This window comes from Bombyx mandarina, chromosome 06 (genome assembly GCF_030267445.1).
Source record: "Bombyx mandarina strain Sakado chromosome 06, ASM3026744v2".
Taxonomy (NCBI): Eukaryota; Metazoa; Arthropoda; class Insecta; order Lepidoptera; family Bombycidae; genus Bombyx; species Bombyx mandarina.
Genome location: NC_143213.1, coordinates 3318114 through 3344353, shown reverse-complemented (window position 1 = coordinate 3344353; position 26240 = coordinate 3318114). Strand labels below are relative to the sequence as shown.

At 32.8% G+C, this 26240-nt stretch overlaps 2 protein-coding genes and 1 long non-coding RNA gene across 7 annotated transcripts in view; 2 read left to right on the top strand and 1 right to left on the bottom strand.

The window, feature by feature from the left end:
- LOC114239888 (uncharacterized) overlaps nt 1-12361 on the top strand; it is a 471744-nt gene extending 459383 nt beyond the window's left edge. Inside the window, exon 5 of one of the 5 annotated variants that reach the window (XM_089728042.1) lies at nt 10127-12361. In XM_089728042.1, coding sequence (XP_089584168.1) covers nt 10127-10428 — 302 coding nt within the window. In that variant the 3' untranslated portion in view covers nt 10429-12361. Of the gene's footprint in view, nt 1-2801; nt 3418-3518; nt 4248-4340; nt 5076-8854; nt 9995-10126 lie in introns of those variants that run through there. The other 4 variants (XM_089728069.1, XM_089728068.1, XM_089728052.1 and 1 more) reach the window with 4 other exon arrangements.
- On the top strand, nt 777-17444 carry LOC149502791 (uncharacterized). The gene is made up of 5 exons (XM_089728080.1): nt 777-1119; nt 13416-13703; nt 13928-14218; nt 15263-15569; nt 16379-17444. The coding sequence occupies exons 2-4, from the start codon at nt 13631-13633 to the stop codon at nt 15526-15528; spliced, it is 630 nt and encodes a 209-aa protein (XP_089584206.1). The 5' UTR covers nt 777-1119; nt 13416-13630; the 3' UTR covers nt 15529-15569; nt 16379-17444.
- Nucleotides 17445-19317: 1873 nt separating this feature from the next.
- On the bottom strand, nt 19318-21442 carry LOC149502790 (uncharacterized). The gene is made up of 2 exons (XR_016323210.1): nt 21180-21442; nt 19318-20750 (listed from the first exon to the last, which is right to left on the bottom strand). It is a non-coding gene; the product is annotated as an uncharacterized LOC149502790 (long non-coding RNA).
- Nucleotides 21443-26240: the final 4798 nt, after the last annotated feature.

Here is a 26240-nt window from a genome sequence, read left to right as displayed (position 1 = left end):
TGCAGTTCCTGTATGTACGTCTCATGCTCAAATGTTAAATTCCATCCAACGAACGATTGAGGAACATTATCGGTATATAAAAATCATTATTTTTTCATAAAATGTCTGGTTTAGTATCTTCAGATTCAGGAAGAATGTTGCATTTTCCCTTACTTTTGCTTACCCCTGGATTGATAACACTGGTATCAAAAAAATAAGAAAAAAATAAGCTCTAATTTGGCCAAATCACATAAAATGGTAGCAGTTTAAATTGTTGAACACATCGGAGTCATTAAATGTTAGTCACTGATTTGTTCATGTTCATGAGCCACCCGTTACTGATTTCAAAGATTCAATCCAAATACTTTATTGTAACTGTGTTACAGCTTCCCAATTTACCTTTAATTACATTTAATTTACAATTCACCATCTGTGTAATGTTGAATAGGTAGGTGCTATGTTTTTTTTCCCTACCTAGCTGAGAGCCTTGAGAGTTGAGAGGCTATTTCAGCGTAACCTTAACTAGTAGGTGAGCTCACGGGGCTCAAACCTGACGACATTGCTAGCACGAACCCTAGCAAGAGCCGTGCTTCGCAGAATCTACCACCGGATCGGAAACGTGACTCACTGAGAAGATCCGGCGAGAAACTCAGTGAGCAAGGTGCTATGGTAGAAGCATGGAGTTGATGGAGTTAATAATTACCTACGGTACGTACAACTTTTAAAATAATAACTGTATGGGTAGAAGTACTATGTACAAAACTGAATTTGCGTAGTAGTCTGTGGTTTTAAAGATTTTGACTCTATGACGTGACGTTTGTGACGTTTCACTCGACGCTTAAAATAACCTAAAATACAATTTGTTTATTTTGCAATTTACGCGTTTAACGGTTTTGTCTTATTCCTATTAAACTTTTATATTAGTTTGCTTCATTATATGCATCGTATAGAGGAATACAGTTAGTTGTGTAGTAGTGTTTTAAAATCGCGGTTGTTTGATACCTTGCCCATAAAATAGCTAAGAATTTTATTTTCATGTGCATAAATTTCAAAACATAAATCCTTAATGTGCGCTGTGTTTGTGATAATGCTTTTATAAATTGACTAAAGCACTTAATTCCCGATTACTTAGATTGAGAGGTAAGAATTGTTTGTTAAATTATGGGTTCAAAACACAATGTTTCTGTGCAATAAAACCAATCCAAAACAACTAAAGGTTATTAGTATTCAAGTTATTTTATATAATGTAAGAGCTGGTTGTAATATCCATATATTTATTGTGTATATTTAATGTTACTAATTTTACTAGCAAGCAATAAATACATTCTTTACATATATATATAACAAAAAACCCTACAACAAATTAGACTGTTGGATAAGAGTGTAAAACGAATAAAATCGTCTTAACCACAAAAAAGGGCAATATTTAAATGCTAGTAGTGCGATGACCTCTGAACGGTAGCCAGAAAGAGGTGGATGAGGAGGACGACTGTGGGCTAATAATGATGATGAAATTAATTAATATGGGAGTACCAATCAGACAAGCTCGTTGAGTTCGTTTTGCAAACTAACTTAGCTATATTGCTTGTATAATAATTGTATACAGAACATATTCAGACATACAGAACAAGTTCCTCATGTCGCTAAGTAAGTCACAGTATGTGGGTTTATATCTGCAGTTAGATGAGAAATTATTAAGAATTATGTGATTCCTTAATTTTGCGAATGTGTATTTATATAATGTGTATATAATGTTTGTAATTTTTTGTAGGTAAGTCATATTTTGGCGAGATGCTGTCATTGGTAAGTCTTTAATTTTTATTTGAAATTGTTTGTTGATAATACTTATATCAATATTAAAGTGAGTTGCAAACTTACAGCCTGTATTTTAGGTTTTTTTAAAAATGAATTCTTTCTGTTTTACATGAAATTAAGTGAATGTCTGCAAAATGATTCATACTAGAAGATGGTCTAAAATTTTATGCTGATAATTTTTAAAAATCAAATAAATTATTCAACCATCAATCTATTGTTTTACTATATGACCTACCAAAGTTTTACTAACATAGATTTTACTATTTTCAAATTGAAAATAGACTTAAGTTTTCTTTTTTTATTGCTGTATAGGCAGACGAGCATACGGCCCACCTGATGGTGAGTGGTTACCGACGCTCATGGACGTCAGCAATGCCAGGAGCAGAGCCAAGCCGCTGCCTACCGTTAAAGTGAATGTGTCACTTGTTAAGCATGATCTGTTGTAAACAAACTTCTCGAATGTTTTTTTTATTTGCCTTCAAGTTTTGACTTCACCAACTATTGTTATCAAACCTGACAGTAAAAAATCTCAGTTTACCATTTAGTCTGAATTTCTGTAACGGAACATAAGTGATTCAAAGTGGACTTTTATTAGTTGAAACAAATTTTTAAACACAGCTAAGCTGACTCGACAAATGTGTCATAGGAAAATGGCAGCTGTTTATGAAATAAGAATGCTTCTTCAATAAGTGTAAGGGCTGCAAATTGTTTACATTATTGAAAATTTGCAAAAAGTTCGAAATGTTTCACTGTATATACCTTTGGTTTTGCTAAGTTCCTACTATTTTCGTATTCTTCAAATGTACTCATAACTTCACAACAAGAAGGTATAAACTATAAAGGTTTCAATACAGATAGTTGTAAATTGTATCATGATTATAACCAAAAGTCCAAAAGGAAAATTTTATTTTCAATGAGGTAATGTATAATATATATTTGTGTAGAAACACATCAATATTTTAAATTTTAATGCATCATTTAAATGTTTCGATTGAAAATATTTACAGATGCAATGATCATACCATCAAGGTACAAGAGAGGCCAGGGTATGCTTCTATTCCGTGGCTATACTTATTCGTGGAGGAATCACAAAAAGAATGGCAATTATTGGACATGTTCCAGTCATCATAAGAAAGGTTGCAAAGCTCATGCCACCACAAATGAAACCGAAAAACCATTTGAAGTGACATCTTTTCACACTAATCACAATCACCCACCACCTAAATTAAAAATTTCCCCAGATATTGAATTTGTGGATTCGTGATGTTGTCCTTGTATAATTCGTTTGTATAGGAGTCTGCAGTAAGCAAATATTATTGCTATAGCTTGTGCTATTTGATTTGACAGAAAAACTACATAAGTAATTTTTATGGTTGGAAAAAACAAGGGGATTGGAATAATCCACCCTACCAATTATGCAGGCTAGGATTTTTCGAAGTTAAATGTTTTGAAATAAATTGCTTGTTACCTTATTTAAAAATGATGGCCTATTAAATGTATTCGTCATTTTTTTAATTAATAGACTGGAAATTATTATCCAGCAAAGATTTGACAAACGACAAGCATTGAATGTATTGAAATTTGTTGTATATTAACTCTAAATAAATTTTATGTAATGTTCAAGTTTTTTTTTTCTCTCCGCTTAACCTCAAAACTTTGTGCAGTATGTTTATGAATATATATTATTATGTATAATTTTACTTAAAAATTACGTAAAATTACAGAAATACATTTCATTCCTTCGAAGAAAGGATGCAATTTATTAGTTTATGAAAAATATACATATGCAAAAAACTGTCAAAGTAAAAACAGAACGACTTGGACATGTTCATCTCGATGCTCAAAAAAGTGTAATGCGCAAGTACTGTTAGGTAATAATGGAGAATTCATTGTGATCAATGATGAGCACAGTCATTCACCTCCAGTCTTCTATGTGAACGACCTAGGCGAATATGTGAGGGTCATCGAGAGAAAACCAAAGGAGACTTAAATAAATGTTAGTTACTTAACTGTGATAAACGCTATATTAAAAAAATCCTTTATTCAATAAGTTCAAATTATTAAAAAATAGACGTAAGTTGTTATGGAAATAAGAGAACCTTAAGTAATTTAAATTCTTAGAGAGGAGCAAACCTATGATATTCAGTAGACTTAAGACATATGCATTCATTTATGGCTGATATTGTTGGAATGTTACGTATAATTTTTTTTGTATGATCTGTATTTAATTTGCAAAGAAAATGATTTTGTACGTCTATACCCATCTATAATATTATTACTACTATGTATATATTTTATAATTTATAAGGTCACTATTTCAATTGTACACAAGAAGGGCAATATACAGGTATTTTCATTGCAAAACAATGAATCACGTTATTCAAAACTTTAAGGCATTTAAGTATGCATGTACCTGAGCGTTTGTTAAAATACAATAAATAAATAATGCAACACATTGTGTTTTTTTAATTTCGAACCCACTGACCGACTTAAAATTAAGTAATAAATAACAGTATGTAGGTACAATCATGAATATAAAATTACAGGTCCGGTTTTGGTAAAATCAAACAGAAAAGGAAAATACCTACTATTATACGAAAACTACACGTACTCAAGGCGAACAAAATCGAAAAAAGGCGTTGTTTGGAAATGCACTGCTAGCAAAACGGACGAATGCACTGCAAGCGTTACCACAGATGACACTTTAAATGTGGTCGTGACAAAGGGTAAACACAATCATGAACGGCAGTGTTCTGATAATGAACCCAAACATGTTTACTTTGCTACCGAATAAACGTATTTTTATATCATCTGAACAAACGAGCTCTCGATCTGTTACATTTTACACATATGATATCGATCTCTTATCCCAAAAGGTAACACACAAATATTGTCATATCACCTTAAAGAAATTGATATACGTTAGTCGTAATGTTATATTACAAATCGTTACCTAGCAAACCAATTTTTTAAATAGTGCTAAATACGAGTATATAATCAGTCGAAAAAAAATATCTCTTTATCTGTTATAAAAAGAAACACTTTTTTCCTCCAGGTGTGTTTAGTGCGAGTTTTTTAACGTTCTCGATAGCGTAAAAGTTAACTCAAACTTGTATGCAGTTGGAACAGCGCCCCTAGCGGCAAACGTATGCAAACTTCCCAACTTCATACAAATTTGAGTTAACTTTTATGTTATCGGGAACGTTAAAAAACTCGCACTAAGCACACTCATTGATGTAAATGGGTGTGGAATTAAACTATATTTAAACGATTTTCTTTTCATACTCTCTTTAAACTCCAGACTTCTTAATCTTTGGAACTAAGGTATTGATATGAAAGTACATATTCCTTTTTAAATATAACAATGTATTTGGATACATTGGTTGACCAGTCGACCAAAGTTAATGCAGAGAAACTAACGGTAGGTGCATTGAAACATATACAAAGCACACAACAGATACATATTCGCTTCTTTCATTTTCAAACTGCTGCTACTTCGCGAAAGAAATTGTCCAAAAAAACTATTACTGTTAGCCATTCATTGCATTTCTGAAAGGTACGTGTGAGAGTTACGTTACGAGCAACATGTACTATTTTACTAAGAGCCGTATTAGTAAACCTTGGTTTAAAAGCCTGTCAATGTATTTTAATAACTGTGATGAAAAATCCGACTTTTTAAAAAAAAACCGAACTCCTCTTTTAAGTGTTTAATTTTTATTTTTAAACAAAAATTATGGATGAGGACTTGCGAGATATTGGTAGCGATCGCGACCACAATCTGGGTCCTCGAATCCTGAATTTTGCGATGTTCACTTGAGTGGATATACCCTTGGGGTCGCAAATATTTGCTTAACTGATAGAAGGGGCTGAAAAGTTGAAGCGGTCTTGCTCAATCATGAGCACAGCGCACTACATAAAATTTCAAAGTAATCTGTCATCACTTAGTTGTTGTCATTGACAGTTGAAATAAGCTATTAAATTTTAAAACGTTTCAAATTTGGAAGTAGTTTTTTGACAGTTTTGTCAGCTAATGCCTTTGTTGTCCATGCCAATACCCATCACCTTATTACCACAATTATAACAGTGTTGATTATGGGACAATCATAATAGAGCAGGCTATAATTTTTTGGCATGATGATAATGGTATTGTAATTTACATAATATATAGTTGTATTAAAAGCATTTCGTGTAATAAGAAGACTTTGATTACACTCAAGATTATTTTTCGGAGCACTTTTTACTACCACATACATAAGTATCACTCACTCTTATATACCAGGTCGGACTGCCAATTGTACAATGGCTGTCTCATCCTTGAAACAGGAACGCATGATTTTTTCTCGGGATATTGGCACTTATCCGGAAGGGATCACAAAACCAAAAGACAAGTTGAACGACATGAAAATACTTTAATTTACATGGGCTTTGTTATATTTGAAAATGACATTGAGGCTGCGAGTAACCCTGATTGATTGCAGTTAGGCATTCTTGACATATCGTTTAGAATAAAAAGTCAAACTAATTTCTTAATAGGGTAGGTGAATATTTTAACTTTTAGTATGTGTTTTTATGGACGATTCTTCTTCGCGGAATAAACCTTCCGTAAACGGTTCATCATGATCAGCCTATAGCAGTCCACTGCTGGACATAGGCCTATCCAATTGTTCGCCACTGAGCACGATCCTTGGCTTCTCTCATCCAGTTAACAATATCCATTTGTTAAACTAAACTTGAATACGTACAATTTGAGTAACTTGATATTTCGCGAATCCCTAACTTCTGTTGCAAAGTAGCAGTCAACACGCTCCTTATTCAATAACGTCCATTGATCCCACCGACGATTTTTTTTTATTATGATTGTGTAACACTGCATAATGGGAAAATCCAATAAAACCTTTAGATAACTAATTCTTACAATAATGAAATATTCTATAATTCGAGAACTTTTAAACTCAAATCTTTTGGATATCTAAAATAAGGAGGATTTATATTACAGCCTAGTTGCCGAAATTCAACCATAACCACTGATACCTCAAGATATAAAATTTATGTAGTAAATATTTATTTCTCATTTGGCTTTGAACTTAAAAAAAAATCGATATCATTAAGCTCGTCGATAATTATTAAACAAGACAGAATAATTCATGGATAAACAGTAAAAAAAAGTACCAAAATATTTGGATTTTGTTTAATAATTTTTGAAATTGAATACTATTTACAAAGCTACTTTAGTTTTTAAGTACTATTTAGATAATCTCCAGTTATTAACTATGAAGGTTTTTAAAAAAATATGTCACAAATATTATTTTATCTATTTATTATCTATTTTTATATATTTATATTTTATTAAATATTATTTTATATATAAAACATTATTTTATCTATTTAGTATTATGGTCATGACTATTATGATGTAATTTTATAATTTAATGTCTATAATTTACTTGGGTTAGATATTTTTGAATCTAAACTCGTAGGAAAAGATGTAGCTATGTTTACATAATTTTTTTTTTTTTATGTCACTTTAATTTTAAGTTTTAATGGTATAATTTTTCTCTACTGAGTTTCTTACCAGTTCTTCTCAGTGGAAATTTTAATTTTGAACTGGCCCGTTTTGTATGGATGTGTGAAATTTGTGGGGCATGTTTCAATATTTATTGGTAAATTCTGAGGTGGTTCCTCACTGAGGTAAATCTTACATCAGGTGTCGGGGGTAACTTTTAATAGAAATGTGCAATGCAATCAATGCAATGTGGTTATCATTAGGAAAAATTAAGGAAATATGACGTATCTAATGTAGTTAAGCAATCATCATGTACCTACGAAACATCCCTATTAGAAATGTTACAATAATATCCTATATTTAAAACATGACTTTGAATACATTTATTAATAAATTTTTAACATTGTATTTATGCCTTTTACTTATGACTATTCCTTCTTGTTCGATTAATTCACTAGAAATACCCGTTCTAGAAATAATATAGTAGTAGAAAATAGAAATACGACTTTCTATATCTATATGGATTGATGACGAAATTGAAAGCAATATGCCGTCAAGCGAATCTATTAAGTATAATGGAAAAAGCAAGAATTGTAAACTGTTAGAGTATTCCAGACTATTCTGAAACCTGGATAGGATTTAGATTTATTTAGATTAACAGCTGGTTTCGTGGTCAGGAAGGCTACAGTAACGGCGGTAGGTACATAAAAAAGAAGTGCCACTAATATGGTGTATGACCTGTTCTCTAGAAGCATAAAATTTCGTGCTCAAGAAATATTGAACGAATGCGAATTAAAAATTACTAAACAATTTTATACGGTCCAACATATTTCTCATTGCAGATACGTTTTTAATATCGTATAAGAAAGGTCGAATTTTAATGCACGAAGACTACACGTATTGGAAGCATCATATGACACGTTACAAAATATGTTGGTATTGTTCATCGTTCTCGCAGCTACAGTGCAAGGCAAAGATATATACCGACCATGAGAACAGATTTCTGCACATCGTCAATAGGCACACTCATTTACCGAAAAATTAGTACTTTAATCACGCCTAATGTGTACTTAATCTGCACACAAACCGAACTGGTCTGATCAGTCGATGTAAAAAAAATTGGTGTGGCTGTGTCACCAATTTCTCTACTAAACTACGTAGCTAGTGAGTTATCACGAAGGACTAATTGGTCAATGAGTTCGTTCTACGGAAATGACAGTGTCATGGCAACACCTGAAGATCGGGGTTGCTATAGCAAGAGTTGTGACCAGAATTTCGCGACAGCCACCATGTTAAATAAAGTTATGTACTTTTAACTATTTTTTAATAAACATATTTAATGTAAATGTTGTTTTGTCAAGTTTTTAATAAAATATCATAACAGAGTTACTTTACGAAGAAAATTAAATTATCCGGATTTTTTTTTAATAACCTAAGTCCATGTGCCGGTCAATGTTATACGAAAAGAAAGATGGTAATGAAATATGGCCAATCCAATCTACAGCGAATCTGGTTATTTTCGGTCATGTTATTGTGTAATTAATTCGAATGTTTCAGTGACAGTTGTCACCGCAGTAGACGGCGCTACGCTACTAATGTTGAACGGGTATTCGTTTACCAATCCCTCGCCGATGTCTGGCGGCGAACGCTGGTACTGCTCAGGAAGAATCCGATGGAAATGCAACGTCTGCCTTCACGTCAACGACGATTACGAACTCGTATGTGTATCGAACAATCACTCACACAAACCTCCAGTCTACCAAAAGACTCCCGACGGTTTGTACGTTGAAAAAGCTATTTGAAGCATACCAAATTTTATAAAGTTAATATTATTATTCCGCCTACAAAAGCGTAGTGTATATATTTTTGTTATACGATTACATGCTTACCAAAAAATATGCGTACATACAAACCACACTATTTGTGTTTTTCGTTGAATTATTTTATATTATTACAATACTGTTATCGGAACATCGTAAGCTGTGTAAAAACTAATAATATTGATAACGTTATTTTGCAACGTGCTGCTATAATAACTATTGGACTGCTTATAGCTTATACATATAAAAAAGTTTATGAAGTACTTAGGTATTTTTATTTTATTTTTCTTATTACCATTAAAGTTGGATATTATACGATATTGAGTGGCGTCTTTATTACAACTATTTTTGTCTGGAAGTGTACAATAAAATCACGTTTAAAAAAAACAGGAATAAATTAGCGTTTGACTTTTTAATGTTAACAACTTATACCCTGTTGTATTTATTGTTCTATACAATCTGTTGTATAAAATTTATAGCGTTCAATAATTTCGAAAATTAGTTTTATTTTCGTTTTATTTTATTACACAAATAATACGTTTATTTAATTAATTACATTTATAAAGACAACAAATCGATATGGTACAAGATTAATGAAAATCAATTATTTTAAAATATAGATATATCTGTAATTATAATGGTAGTAAATATATTGGCGTTGTAAATTATTATTTTAAGTGAAATGTAACTTGAACGACAGGGTATTAACGTTTTTAATTGTAAAATTTAATATTATTAATTAATAAATGTATTTCGCGTACTGGTATACAAATAGTGTTCTATTACATTGAATTGTATATATACATTACATATAACTGGCTATTATAATTTGTGTCCTTTAATAATGTAATTAATGGGAATAAACATAACCTCGTGATACTTTGGTATTATTTAAGAAACTGTATAAAAATTTAATGCTTCCTAGAAATACATAAATGCTTAACAACATTTTGCTGCGTTAGATATATATTTTTTTCGATTGGATACTAAGAAACGGTTTTGTCCACAGATGATTTTAAGAATTTTAACCCGATCAGGCATCATTTGGAAAAGAAAGAAGGGGCGAAAATACGCAGACGTTGCGTTGGTTGTTACAAGGGCTTTTCGTCATTACATGGTAGTGTAAAAGCTAAAAACATGACCACAAAAGTGAACACATACTGTCCGCAATGTCCCGGGGAGCCTTTTTACTGTTCACATTGCTTCCTTAAAAGCCACGGCTACCTTTTACCGAAGATATCGGGAAAGAAAAAACAAAAGTTAATTAAAATGGAAGAAAAGCAAAACGTCAATTTGTCTGGATCTAATTAGTAATATATTTTGTGTATAGGAAATTTTATATTGATTTATATTATTAGTTTTTGTGCTGTTTGCGGAATTCAGTACATCTGACATTTTATAAGATATTTTGAATGATATTTCGTCAGATTTTTTGGGTTGTTTACAATTAGTAAATAATTTTCTGCATGCGAATGGGAGCGAAAGATAATTGTATAATGAAAACCATCAGAGGAAAAAGAAATCGTTTTAAATGGTTCACAGAGCATTTAAATACGGCATATGTGGGCACAAAGTACGACTTTGGGTTTTCTGCATATAAAGTTTAGTTTACGTAATTTGGAAAAACCATGGATAAGGTTTTACGAAATATGTATAAAATTAAGGTATCTTACATGGAAGAACAAGCTTTCAATCTAGATGACATTACCAGAACCTTTCTATCTTCGTTTTCCCCAATTTCTGGTTTTCTGGTAATTGTCTAATTGCTTATTTAAGAAATCAGCCATATGCTCAATTGCGACTGAATAGGGTCGGTAGGAAAAAAAAGTTAAAAACATTCAAAGTTCACGAAACACATGTTTTGTCAAAATTAAGGAATTTGTTATTATTTGAACATCGGGTATCATAATCCTATCGTTTTTGTGTGAACAATCTTAAAATTTAAAAATATTTTTTAAAAATACTTTTTTTACTACATAGTGTCGCTGATGTTCTTTTTTTTCTATAAAAACAGGTGTGCTTCCTGCAAAAATTTTAGTGTACTATATTGATATATAAATAGGCAAAAACAAAACAGTTCAGTGCCTTTTTCTCCTTTGATTGTCAAACGTTTTTAGCAGTTATCGAAGAGATCAGTTTTGGAAACAGTATCCCATTTCAAGAAAGTGTGTCAACGACTAATAAAACACGTGGATTGTCGAATTAATAATGTATCATTTATTTTTAAAAATAACGACAAACGCTTAAAAATAGACAATAATCGTAACCTCTTTTTTATATCAATTTCGAACAATGAAAAAAGTGAAAATATTATACATAAAATTAATCCGAATGTTAAGGTCTAGATCGCATTTCGATCATTGGACCAACATTAGCTACGATAAACATTACTGTAGCTATGTAAGATTCTCTAAGCCACAAAGTCAAAAGTACGTATTTAAAACGTTATTTTAGGAATAAACGTTAAGTATGGTAGCTAATTAAATTTATTTAACACGTTTTAATTGAACGTATTAAAGTTCTGTACCCGAAAAAATGAAATTATTATGTAATCTGTAATTAGAACGGCAACAACTTAGATAAACCGATTTGTTAAACCGTTATGCTTAATAAATGTGTAATAATCGCTTATTCTTTAAAAGATAATGTTGATAATGATAATGGTTAATTGAAATCATAAGAATCCCAAGGTCGTTCAATCTATTTTCGAATATGTTTAATCTTGGTGCCATAACAATCAGATACGAATAAAATTTTATGATTTAGAAAAATAATCGAAATGCATTAGGCTAAGTCCATATGACCGCGCGGTACAATATCAATCTAAACAGTGTTCATTGTTCACATAACAATGTGTTCACATAACATTGTTCAAGTTCTGCAAAACTGTATCTACCTGTTCAGCTGATCCGCGTGGTTTGAGACGGACAGACGCATAGATCAAAGAAAAATGAGTACCTAGCGAAGACGATATCGCGTCTATCGATTTTAAATAGTTTTTAACACAATCATATAAAAAATCAAAAGATGCAAGTGACATCCTAAAGTAGGTATAGTTAAAAAATGCCAGACTCTCGCGCGTACATATTCTGTCATGTGAACGCTTCCACCACGCGGTGACGCGCGGTACCGCGCAATCATATGAACTTAGCCTTATATCCGAGATGAAGTTTAAATTAGCAAGCTCATCATGACATTTAAAATTGATTATAAATTATTAACTAAAATAAAATCTACACGCTAACTGTAGGCTGTTTTATTTGAAAAATAAACCCTTGTTTTTATATGGAAAGCTATAATTGAATTTGCTTAGAATTTTCTCAATGATTGTATAACGTCAATTGTGGCCACATAAACGCCGTGTTAATCTTAGATTACGTACTATTATGACCTAATGCGTTGTATTTAGTGTTATTGTTAACTTAACGTAAAGAGCGGATAATTGGTTACTAAATTTATATACCGAGTTATAAATGATAGAGGAGATCAGGGGAATTCAAAATAAGAACATATTATGATTTAAATCTGTTGACTTCGGGAAATACACCTTTAACAAAACATGAGCGCGATTTAAAATCCCCCGACCTTGAGATGTAAGGATGTAAGGGTCAAAGTGTACATTGTTGTTATTTCTACAGTAGTTTCTTTTGGCTCCACAAATGACGTCACGAGCAATGATTTTTTTTCTGATGGGTATAGTAGTTTAAAAAAAACCCTTTAATTTTGTCAAGTCAAACGGACGTCTTTTTTCCTATCGATGCTGGTAGCCTCGAGGAGTTATGTCAGCTTCACCGAGCGAGTAGGTGAGCTCACGGGGCTTTACCACCGGATCGGAAACGCGACTAAAATAATTACAATTACTTTTTACAATTGCATTACAATTACAATTTACAACAGACAATATCTATAACACACATTACTATGATACTAATGCGTGTTATAGATATTGTCTGTTTAAGGGTCAGTTTCTTTGATTCTGTCCGTAACGATGGTTGAGTCTCAACGTCATCATACATCGGCTTAACGACCATGGTCATGATCTGGAACTGTTGGCATTGCAAATTACTTAGATGGCAAACGGCAAAGGGAACTAACTAATCTAGGCATCCTATGCCGTATTTCTCAGAACGTTCTTACTATTATTTTTAGTATTTTTATAAACTATAGAGTAATTTGATTTCTTTGTGTCATCTTTTTGCTGAATATGTAAATTAAAATTATATTTTTTTCTTGAGAAAAAACACTTTCGGTTTAACGCAATTTACTGGTTAACTTAACCTTTCACACGTTGCCAACAGATAAATCGGAATTGTCCACGGTCATATTTCAAGAGGAAGGGGCATTTGATGATAAAGAAGTAACTTTTATAAAATTACGCACAGGAATTGAATTATTGCAGTACAATGGATACAGATATAGGAAGGCATATAAAGCTAAGAGCGGTACTAGATGGGTCTGTTCTGTTGATAAAAACTGTAATTCGTTCCTGTATGTCAATGATGATTCAAAAATTATGATGACCTGTGAACAACATGATCATCCACAATCTGAAAGCTTAGAAGCGGACGAAAATGATGCACAAAAAGGTGAATAATATCTGTTTTTTTAATGCGTTAAATATATGCCTCATGTAGTTGCAGATTTCGTGGAATAGATTTTCGAAATGTTCTTTAACCATTGGAAATTTAAAAACAAAATACTTTAAAATTTCGAAAACAGTAGTAGGCGTAGTGGTAGGGAGTATTTATTAAATATAGTATATATTATTATTAAGAACGATTTATCTTTAATTTTTTTATTTAAAATCCAGCTACATCCTTAGAAGAGTCGTCAACAGTGATGACAGAGGAAGAAGAAGGATTCGATGATAATGAAGTGTTATTCATTAAGTCCCGTAAAGGAAAAGACATGTTACAATACAATGGCTTCAGATACAGGAAGGCATATAAAGCTAAGAGCGGTACCAGATGGGTGTGTTCGCTGGACAAGAATTGCAATTCGTTCTTGTACCTTAATGATGAATTCAAAATTGTGATGGCCTGTGAACAACACGATCATCCCGAGCCGCACAGATTCGAAGACATCGACAGCGAGCAGAACGGTAAGAGATTGTGTAGAACTATTCATCATCATCATTATTCTGCCCTTCTCCCAGTCACCTGGGGTCGGCGGAACATGTTTTCCCCTTCCATACTCTTCTATCATATACCATTTCTTCGCTCACTCCCTTCTTACCCATATCGTCTTTCACGCAATCCATCCATTTTTTCTTAGGTCTACCTCTTCCTCTATATCCTTCCATATTCATAGTTAACATTCTCTTACCAACCTCATTTTCATTTCGTCTCATCACATGTCCATACCATCCCAAACGCGCACTCTCACCTTCTCTGTCACAAGTGCCACTTTCAGACTTCCTCTAACACATTCATTCCGTATTCTATCCATTCTCGCTACTCCACACATCCATCGCAACATTCGCATCTCTACTGCATGCAATCGCCAAATTGTGTGGAATTATTATAATCTAAAAATAGCTTATTTGAGAAATGCTAGTACCTACTGATGGCCTTTTAACTTTACTGAATTCGAAAAGACACCTTTAACCTCATCATGTTATAAACTGACTCGGCGGCATAGTAGCGCCCTTGACTGCTGGGCCGAGGGGTATAGATTCGATTCCCATATCGGACTAGTAAAGTGTGACAAACGACACGTCATTTCGGATTTTACCGATCCACTAACGGTGCTTTTAGGTACCTCAAGCACCGGTCATCGTTCTCGTCGAACCCGTCGCATGCGACGAAGGGCTCGACGAGTAAATTAACCCTCAGACACAGCCTACTGAGTTTCTCCCCGGATCTTCTCAGTAGGTCGGGTGGTACATTCTGCGAAACACGGCTCTTGCTAGGGTTCGCGTTAGCAACGCCGTCAGGTTTGAGCCCCGTGAGCTCACCTACTAGTTAAGATTACTCTAAAATAACCTCTCAAGGCTCTCAGCTTAGGTAGGAAAAAAAAAGTTATAAACGACGTTTGTATCCATTACTGGTTCCTATAGGTAATCCAAGTTTGGGGCCAGATGACCGTGTGTGACTTGGTTTGGAGATCCTATAACGTGATGACGTATTGATAACTTGAATTTCAGATACAGCATTAGTGATCACGTCTAGGAAAGGCAAAGAAATGCTTTTATTCAGACAGTACACTTATCGGAAACAGTACATCAAAGGGGATCGTACTAGATGGGTCTGTTCTACTATAAAGAACTGCCGCGCATGCGTCTTTACAGACACATCTAATTACATCACTTCAGCTTACGAAGAACATTGCCACGAGCCTCCGAAGTACTATCTCAAGCCGCAGAATGTGATTGAAGCGCTTCGAGAACCGCTCATAATAGAAGCTGATTAATTGCTGTTTTAATTTATTAACATTATAGCATCATGTCTGTGGTAAAGCTACTACTGAAAATTTTTCCATAGATTCTAGTGACATGTTTTTTTTTAAATGTAGATAAATAAATAAAATGTTTCTAGAAATCGAATTGTTGAACTAAATATTCATCAGGTTCTGGTTAATACTTATTTGTGAGTTGTTTTTATTATTATTTAAAACAGGTTGAGTTTTGTAATTTATAAAGCGTTGCAAATAAATTACTTTATACTGCATTATCAAATTAATGTTTTTCACTGTAGATAAATTGACAAAAGTCAAGAACAATTCAATGAGCCAATATCACAGGGAAAAGTGGCTTAGGGTTCTATTCTGAGGTTCAATAACGGTAACAATGTTTTATTTGAAATAATACAAAAATCCAAATAAAAATCTGAATTAACACTATAAAATTATATCGCACGTGGATTAAAAAAGTTGCCACATTTTGTATTTTTTTTAATTGAATTTCAACAATTTTGGCTCGCCTTTTAAATAATTTTAAGTTCGTTCAGAAATCACTAAATTAGAAGCCTTTTAAATCTGATGGTTGAGACATTGGTCAAATTATGCTTGTAAAGTTGTTCATGAATCTCAAAAAAATTAAAATGCGGGAACAAAACTATATTTTGGAAGCTTATTTATGCATTTACTACTACTTGGAATCCTGAACTTTATGTTATATTTTACTTTTATGTCCTCACCATATCCTATACGTTTTACCAATACGTTACTAACACGATTATCTAAGTGTTTTTTTTTTTAAGAACAAGGTTGGGTTATATTTTTTTTTATTATGGTAATATTTGAACTGTTTTAAAATTTACAGTGCTTCTTAAAATGTCGAAACGGGGACGACCGTTATTGGTCTACAAGAAGTATACATACTCGAAATACCCTTACCCTTTGAAGGCTGGATGGCGGTGGTATTGTTCGAGGGTGAAAAACTGTCGGGCGAGCATATTAATGACGGATGACAACTGCGTTATAGCGGCCACGGGGCGACACAATCACGGGCCTCCAGACGAAACCAACTGTCTACAAATGAATATTCCTATTTTGTGTCCGAAATATTATGGCGGTCATGAGTGATGTGCGTGACCGTGTTTTGATATGTCAATTAAGTATTACGCTCTATTATGTATTCTGATTTATATTTTTAAAAGTATGATAATTTTTTCAATACTATGCATTAGAGAATTTTTTTTTGTAGCTGCCAAGATATTGTATTACGCAAAAGGCTACTATGCCGGGTGCTATTTAATTTCTTCTTTTTTGACATAGCACTCACCTATCCTAGTATGTTCGAGTCAAATCAAGTATTAGACTTTGTCTAATTATTTAAGTTGTGGTTAAAATTTAACGATTTTCGTTAAGAGTATAAATTATCGAACACGGACTAAATTCTCTGAATTTTTAATATATACCTAATTGTTTATGTTTTATTAACTTATAAAATTAAAAACGCAATATGATTAAATAAAGGTGCAGAAAAGAAATCATATACTTGCAAAAGGTACTTACTAATTATACAGGGTGTGCATTAAGTTATGATTTCATTTTCAAAAAGATAAAATATAAGATAACATATCCGATGACGGTACTAAGAAAACGTCTTAAAATCGATTAATGTTCCTTTGAAAGTGTGGCGGTAAACAGTTTTCGTAATTTGAATTTGATTGTGTAGATTGTATTTTTTGTCTCGTTAACGTCTGCAATTTCTTAACCGCAAAATTTGTATTAACACAAGAAAAAAAATTATAATAAAAAGAAATACAAGTTTAAAAGTTATGTATAACATGTACTATTTTTGTATCGTTAAGTTGAATTAGATATTTTATATTAGAAATATAATTATTTTTTTCGCGTTATTGAATAAAACAATGTCTTTGATTGATCGTTATTTCATTTTTCATAGAATTTCGTTTTCAACACCTGTATCATTTACTAAAGTGAAAAAAAAAACACAGTATCAATTTACAATTTTAAATAAAAATTATGTACATATGTAGCGTTTGTACTCATAAAACTTGAGCAAAATATTAATGAAATAATTTAATTCCAGTTCGGATGTTAATATCAAGACGGGGTCGGCCCTTGCTTCTCGTAGGAGGATACACTTACAACGAAAGGTTCCTGACTAAGCATTGCAGGCGATGGCTGTGCTCTTCGAACCGATCGAAAAATTGCAGGGCCCACGTCATAACAGACAGAACCGATAATACCTTGTTGAAGATTAGCGATGAACATAATCACGAACCGAAGTTGTTGCATTCAATTGAGTGAACATATTAATCAATGTTACGTACTGAGATACTGATCAAAAACTTTATTTTACAGATAAAATGGTGGGATTTTTTTTTTATTGCCCTTGTAGGCAGACGAGCATGCGGCCCACCTGATGGGATTGTTAAATTTGATTTATTTTTACTGATGTAACTGGCCGTTCCTCCTGATATTAAGTGCTTAATTACCCGCATTCATAGACACTGAATACCACCAACTACTGTAAGACATGAGGTGGAAGTCAAAATCGAATTGGAGTAAGGGTCCTTGTTAAGTACATGAAAATAAAAAAAATGTAACTGTTGCAAGATCGAATTATCGTATGACAAAATTACGCCTAGTGTATTTTTAGTCATACATACTTAATCATGATTATTTTCATGAAATGGAATGTAAGTGAACGGTAAATGTAAGGGAACCATTACCCTAACAAAAATATTAAGCACTCAATTGGTCAATTTTACTTGTTAAGTTTAAGTGTTCATTGTTATAATTTTATCTGTATTGTCATCTGATTATAAATTGCAAAAAAAAACCGTGCAAACCTGATTTTGATAATGAAATAGTTATTGGCAGCATTCATTATTACCGATGTAATTTAGTGGCAGGGTACGAGCCGCGAACATCTTTGCGTCTGGTATGACGGTTATCAATCAGCCGGGATGAATAGGTCACGAGTACAGCCGCGGAGAATGCAAACTGGTATGCATCATATTATAGTTTACTAACATAGACCAGACCATTGAAAACTGGTAGTGGTACTTCTACCCGGCGGCAAATGAAAAGGTATTATAAGGTATAATAAAATATTTAACAAAATATTTTTTGCCGGGAGCTAACGTACATCACCGACTAAGTCGATGATATTAGTCTGTGTGCTTAGTGCGAGTTTTTTAACGTTCTCGATAGCGTAAAAGTTAACTCAATTTTGTATGCAGTTGTAACAGCGCCCCTAGCGGCAAACGTAAGCAAACGATACTATATCCATACAAATGAGTTAACTTTTACGCTATTGTGAACGTTAAAAAACTCGCACTAAGCACACTAATATTGTTAGACCAACGGTCCAACATTGTGTTAAGAACGTGTATATTACGTGAGATTCTTGTAGATCTTAGGATGATTCAAAATTTTGTCAAATATCTTCTATCTTATGAAAGCTGCCACTAAAAGACCAATTTAAAAACAATTCTAGACTAAAATCTTCTGGGTGTATTTTTGTTATATTGATCAAATGACCCAGGGACTCCTTTAATCCGGGCATGATTTTACAACGTCAAGATATTGTTAGCATGGTATTTTAACCGGGTAAATTGTGCATTTTGCCACGGTTTTTGATATTTTAATGGATGTATTTGTAAAGTAGGTATCGGAAATTTCGTGTGCCCGTTAGATTTCTCGTTATTAACTATTTCAGGCAATCAGTCAATATTTATTTTTCAGGAGTGTAGGAAGTAGGTTCCTGAATTCTGTTTTAAATTATTTTCGTTAGATTCATTTAGGTTAACAAAGATTTTGTAGATAATAATTCATATATTTACGGTATCTGCGATAATTTAATGGCAAAACTAACTAGTCCAATCTCCATATATATTTAGTGTAGTAGTGTATGCGTGAAAATTATTTTAAGTAATCACTAGTCAATTTTAATTTAAACTTACCTGATTTTACTGTTTCGATTTGGTAATTCCCCTAGGTGCTGTATTAATGTGTACAAAAACAATGATGCTATTTTTTAGTTATGATTTATTTTACCACATTTTAAAAATCACTATCACATTTGTTAGATTTAAGAGTCTTAAGGTATTCCAGTAACATCACATCAGTTCATATACAGTACAATACTAATACTATATCATTTAACTCTATGATTGTCATGTGTCCTACGTGGCTCACTAAAGTAATTATGTCGATTTCTGCCAATAAGGCGCCGGAATATCTAGTAGACTCTGGGAAAGAGGAATCCGAAGATACTGAGAATGAATCTAGAGAGACGAAGAGACCTAAGAGACCAAAACATACATTAAACCAAAAGAAGGCAAAGTTAGACAATCCAGGCTCTTAATAACAGAAATTGACATAACTACTTTAGTACACCACATAGAGCAATCATGATCTACATGGCAGCCAAAGGCTTATAAATCTGGATGTCGATTATTATATTCTCTTATCTTTTTTATTATCTTGAATATTAGACTTGGTATAATCTAACATGGTATCAAGAAAACAAGAAATTACAAATATTTTTTATTCATGTCCCGAGGTAGAAAACGAGTATCAAAAAATTCAGTCTTATTTACAAATCAGTTAAATATATTTTTGAATTACAATAACTTTATCTAGATTTAATAACCAAGCAAAATTCTATAAACTAATTACCGACTAGGGAAATAATTTAAAAAATGATCTTACAATTTATTTTGAGGTAGAGAATAAGTCAGTCTCAAATTAGAATGAGCAAATTTCTTAATCTAAGATATTACAAAACAGTCTGTTAAATTACATTGTTACCAGGTACATTTTGTATCATTAAGGTTATAAATATATTTAATATAGATTTCATGTAGAAACAGTCAATATACAAAGTTCCCATAATCAGTTTAAAAACATCTTACTGCTAAGATCATGTACACACTCAGAAAAACATATATTATAGAAGAATTAGACAATTTTAAAAGATCCATCCTTACGTCTATAAAATCCAGGAGCGGGATGGTTGTGCGTGTTTCTTACTCTCTTTATGAGGTTTCCTGTTCTGTGTATGACTGTCGTCACATCGACTTGACAGCCAGTCTTGGTTCTAGATGTACAATACCATTGTTTTTTTCCATATGCAAGTTTGTTTTTGAGTCTAAATGCAAATCCTTCATAAACAAGCAATAAACTTCCCTTCCTTGTTGGTATAAAATTTGCAACTGAAAAGTAAATGTTAAGTTAGCACAATTTGAATCAACATATCGATAATAGTAATTTAAAGTAAACCAAATAACATGGGTTTAAGTGTGAGATTGGATAAAATAAAACGAAATTTTTGAGTTAATTTTATTCAAAATATTCAGTGTTTCTTCTTTTAACATAGTCTGAAAGATATATAAAGAAAACTTTCAATGTTCATTTAAAGTTTTGAAGGCAACATTAAATTGTCCACTATGTTATCAAATTCAATATACATTATAAAATATTTATTTAACAAATTTTATTATGTTTACTCCTTTTAAAATAATCATTTACACACGTACATATTTTGTCAGTACACATAATATAAAATAGCACTTAAGGAATACAACGTCGGCACAAGCTAATAAATATTCGTAACATTTACAAGTAGACGCACATTTTCTAACCTTAACACTAGTGTATAGAAGCCATGAACATAAATAATAAATAACAACATCACTACAGTAATAATAAATTTAAAATCTCAGCATTATGGATATTATTAAACAATTAAATAATTTATACCGATAGTACTAATACATAAAATAATAAATTGAATTTTAAGACTAATTTCACCATTATAAAACCTAACTGTCCACGATCCTCAAAACTTTTGACGTATGACGCTAGTGACGCAATATTTCGCTGCCATTTTTATTTTAGGTATGTTCCTTTGGCTTGTACGATTTATATGAAGATGAACAACAAAATAATGTCTTTTGTATGTACGTATTTTGTATTAAATTATTTATAGTTAATGGAATAAGTAAAAACTTGTTCCAAATGGGTGGCTTCTATTATCAATGGAATTTAACAGTTTCATTATTAGATGCCCATATTCAATACTTTACTCTACAATACAATAATCTTAGTCTGTGGTACAGATTGTGATTGTTGTCAGTTGAACTCGGTTGTGTCAACTGACATGTAAATGTGTAAATCGTAAAGAAAAGAAAAAGACGAAGAGAATTATCGTTAATTTGCTCGTTATCGTAATCTGATTACTACCGGGTTTTCGGAGTTTTGTTAATAAATGAAGATTTATAGAATTTTACGTTAAGTTTGCTATTTTTATACTTTTCCCTCGACTATAGTCGACAGCAAAAGTTTGATAAAGTTTAATTGACTTCCAGTACATACATACAAGACAGTATTAAAGTCAATTGATCGGTGTTTCAATTAATTTCAAATGCATTGAGTCATTTCAGGTTAGGACTTTGGTGTTACTTGAGACAAATGTGTGCCATAGTTATTGTGTTTTATTTTGTAAGTTTAATTTAAGAGATTTTTTTATGAATCAAAACTCAGCATATATGAATTTGAAATGTACATTTTAAATTAAACTCGCATACTCATATGGATCGCCTTAATAATATGTGTATGATTGTTTAAAACAAATTTAATGAATGTTAAAATTTGAAATAATACTCGATTATGAAAGAATGTATATTATGATTGTATATATTAATATTAAAGTAAATAATACTTCTTTATGTTATTAATTATAATTGAAAATTTAAAGTTAAGTACTGAGCAATTGAAACACATTTTATAAGTACTTACAAAATTTTGAATCCTATAATTTATTTATAGAACTATTCTCATCCTTAACTTATTTAAATACTTTGTTTTTAAACAATTGTTAATATTTATAATTTTATTTTTGTTAATTGTTTTAGTACACTGTGTAGAATTCTAAACAATAAAGTATTGTAAAAGTCATGTTTGTTATTTTCAAACCCCAAACTTGTAATAATAACTAATATAAAAATTATTTTATTATTTATTAATGCATTTTTGTTTTCAGGTATATTCATTAACACCAGGGGGAACTCAAAACTGTTTATATATCAAAATCATACGTTTAGATTCATGTACAAAAAAGCATATGGAAGCCAGCTGTGGTACTGTTGGTATTTCTTCAGTAGATGCTGCCCTGCAAAGCTACGGATAAATAATGCGGGAAAAGTCACTGAGAGTATTGGGAGGCACAATCATGACCCACCGACTTGTTGGATGACTCCCGACGGGAAGTCTTACAGTCTACCTCCACTACCAGACAAAAATAATTAACACATTGAACGCCACGCAGCCACCGGTGGGCCTATCGTACTATACCATTCGGGCCAAGCCAAAACAGGGAATCAGTAATTTTTATCAACTTGAGATTTTCATTATAAAGTTTTTAAAATGTGATCATTTGCCCCGAGGATAAAAATTAGCGACTTTTACTATCTAGATTAAGATATTTAAAAAGATATCTTGATAAAAACTTCAACATTCTATTGGATTTGAAAACCAAGGCATTCTGCTAAAGGGCTACGCAATTCACTTCCATAGGAATTATATTCGATAGCTGCAATCTGACTTGTAGGAAGCGTTTACGTTGCAACCCTCACGTGGTTCACCGGTGAGCACCGTGGTCTGTATAAAAATACCTGATTTTTCATGTGGCATTCAATGTGCTAAGAAAGTATTTTAAGAAACATATGTTTCACTGCCTCTAGTTATTTTTATTAATGTATAACAAATTAAATGTGCCTCTGAATTGAGATTTATGTTTTATGTTGACACTGAACTATTCAGTGATTTTTGTTAGGTTATAAGTATTTGTTTTACCAGTAATGTATTTACTGTATCAGGCTATTTATAAAGTCAAAATTATTATAATTCATTTCTGAAGAACTGCATTGTTTAAAAACAAAGTTATTTAAGAAATAAAAATTTATATGTTATTGACTAAGAAATGTCGTGGATGTTAAATACCATATGCACTACTTATTTTTAATTTTTTTGATGCATTTTGCTTATTATTTTTTTGTCCAAAAATTTAATGTGCCCAAAGGACACTATGTTGACTAACAAGTTTACTATGTAGATTTAATGCCATGTCAATATTATTAAGAAATTTAAGTTCCTGAACATGGAAAAAATATACAAATATACACTGAACTGTTTTTAATATTCATTCGTGATTTCAAACTATGTAAATGTGTGTTGTGTGCATTTTGAATTTCTTGAAATTTTCAAATCAGGGCATTCCTATTGTGACAATTAATTTAAATTTGAGAGAGAGAGAGACAGAGTAGTCTTTATTGTACACCAAAAACAAATAAACAGCGATAAATTAAATACAAAAAAATGTACAATTGGCGGTCTTATCGCTAAGAGCGATCTCTTCCAGACAACCATCAGGTGGACAAGAATCAAATTTGAACGAACTTAGAAGCTTAACTTGTTAAAAAGTTCTTCTTTGAATAAGTAGGTCACCAATGTTCTATGTGGCGCACTGAAGTAATTAAGTTTATTTCTCTCCGATCATACTAAGGCGAATATCTAATGGACTCTTGGAAAGACGAGTTCAAAGACACAACGGCAATAAAAAATAAAAAATAAAAACTAAGAATGAATCTATTTCTAAGAAGCATAAAAGACTAAACCTACATTTAAACAAAAGAAGGCAAAGTTAAGCATTCCAGACGTTTAGTAACAGAAATCAACATAATTATTTCAGTGAGCCACGTAGGGCATGAATGACAGTCAATGGGTTAAATTAATCTACTGAAGACTGCGCATTTAACGAGCCTCATGGAGCTAGCTTATTACAGATCACGGACTACTGTTAGGGGTTTTCTAAAGTCTTGTAAATACCTCCACTCGTGCTAATTTCCCCACTCGCCGACAATACTCACTGGTGGTAGGACATCTTGAGAGTCCGTGCGGGTAGGTACCACCACCCCGCCTATTTCTGCCATGAAGCAGTAATGCGTTTCGGTTTGAAGGGTGGGGCAGCCGTTATAACTATACTTGAGACCTTAGAACTTATATCTCAAGGTGGGTGGCACATTTACGTTGTAGATGTCTATGGGCTCCAGTAACCACTTAAAACCAGATGGGCTGTGAGCTCGTCCACTCATCTTACCAATACAAAATATATATATAGTGATGACCACCTGATTAGCGCGATCTCTACTATAGTGGGAACAGTTGAAGGCAGTTATTATTTGAAGTTCTCGCATGACAATCGCCTAAGATAAATATTATTTTGAATTCGACTTACTGTATGACAGCTTAGACTTCAAATTCTTTGCTCGTATTAGGTTTTATTTTTGTCGGGAGGAACTCGCCGGACTTCCGCCCTCCACTGGGGATAGAGGGCGGGGCATGTCGGAGTTGAACCGACTAAAACCTCCTGTCGCTCAACAACCAGCATCCAAACCTCGCATGAGACAGAACTCATGAAAAGGCAAAGGGGGAAAAGTGAAGCGCTTAGTGCGGAGCACATCTCTCCCCCCCCCCCCTCGGGACGCCGGACTGGCGGTCGTCGGCGCCACGACTACCAGACCTCTCGGTGCTCGTATTAGGATGCCCTTTTTTATGTCAATGAAATCTGCAAAGGCAATAATACAACAGGCTACAAAGGCAATAATAAAAGTAATGCGTATTTCTTGGAGGCTTTAAACATTTCGCATATCTACTGATGCTTGCGCTTACTAATGTTGGTAATCTGTGAGGTAAGTACCGAGAAAAAGCCATACAATAAAAGCAGTAAATAGACTGAAATATTAACAACTAAATAACGACGGTTTGTGGACGAGCACGCGGTACGCCTGTTAAGTGGTCAGCGGAGCCGATAAACATCTGCAACGTAAGTGCCACCACCACGCTAAGTATACATAAGTACTAATGTCAGTTTTTTCAGAGCATAACCGCTCCCCCCCCGCTCCATCAAAACCTTCAAACTGAAACGCATTACTGCTTTACGACAGAAATAGGCAGGGATAATAGGGATAATGGAAAGAATGAACTTTTCGATATACTTAGTCTAGCCATAATTAATATTGTTACCTACAATTAAAAATAAAAAAAATTCTATTGCAATTAACATTTATTATTTTTACAGTGTGTGAGTTCGAAGTGGTCTCCATTGCAATACAGTCCTTTAAACGTTGAGGCCAGTTATCAATATACTCTTTCCATTTTTCACTACCGATCGTACGGATTGTTTTAGAGACTCCAAATTATCATGGCGTTTAGAGCAAGCCGTACTCTCTAAAACTGACCATAAATCATAATCCAGCTGTTTAAGATCGGGACTAGACGACGGCCAGTCTTTAGCTTTGATGAAGTCCGAAACGTTCGTTTCCAACAAAGACTGCGTAGACCGAGCTTTATGACTTGGCGCCGAGTCTTGCTGGAACGACCATTCTTGATTATTGAACATGGTGTTGTTAAGGGGCTTCACTACCTTCTCAAGAATTGTATTTTGATACACTTGTGCCGATGTTTTGATACCTTTTTCACAAAAGTATGGCTCAGTCACTCCTTCATAGCTAATACCCCACCAAACCATCACTGAAGTCGGATAGTGCCCACTCTGTCGACTAGTTGGCAAGCTTCCTTAGAGCTTTGAGCATAAATACGGTCATTTTGTTTGTTAAAATGTTGCTCAATTGTAAAAATTTTCT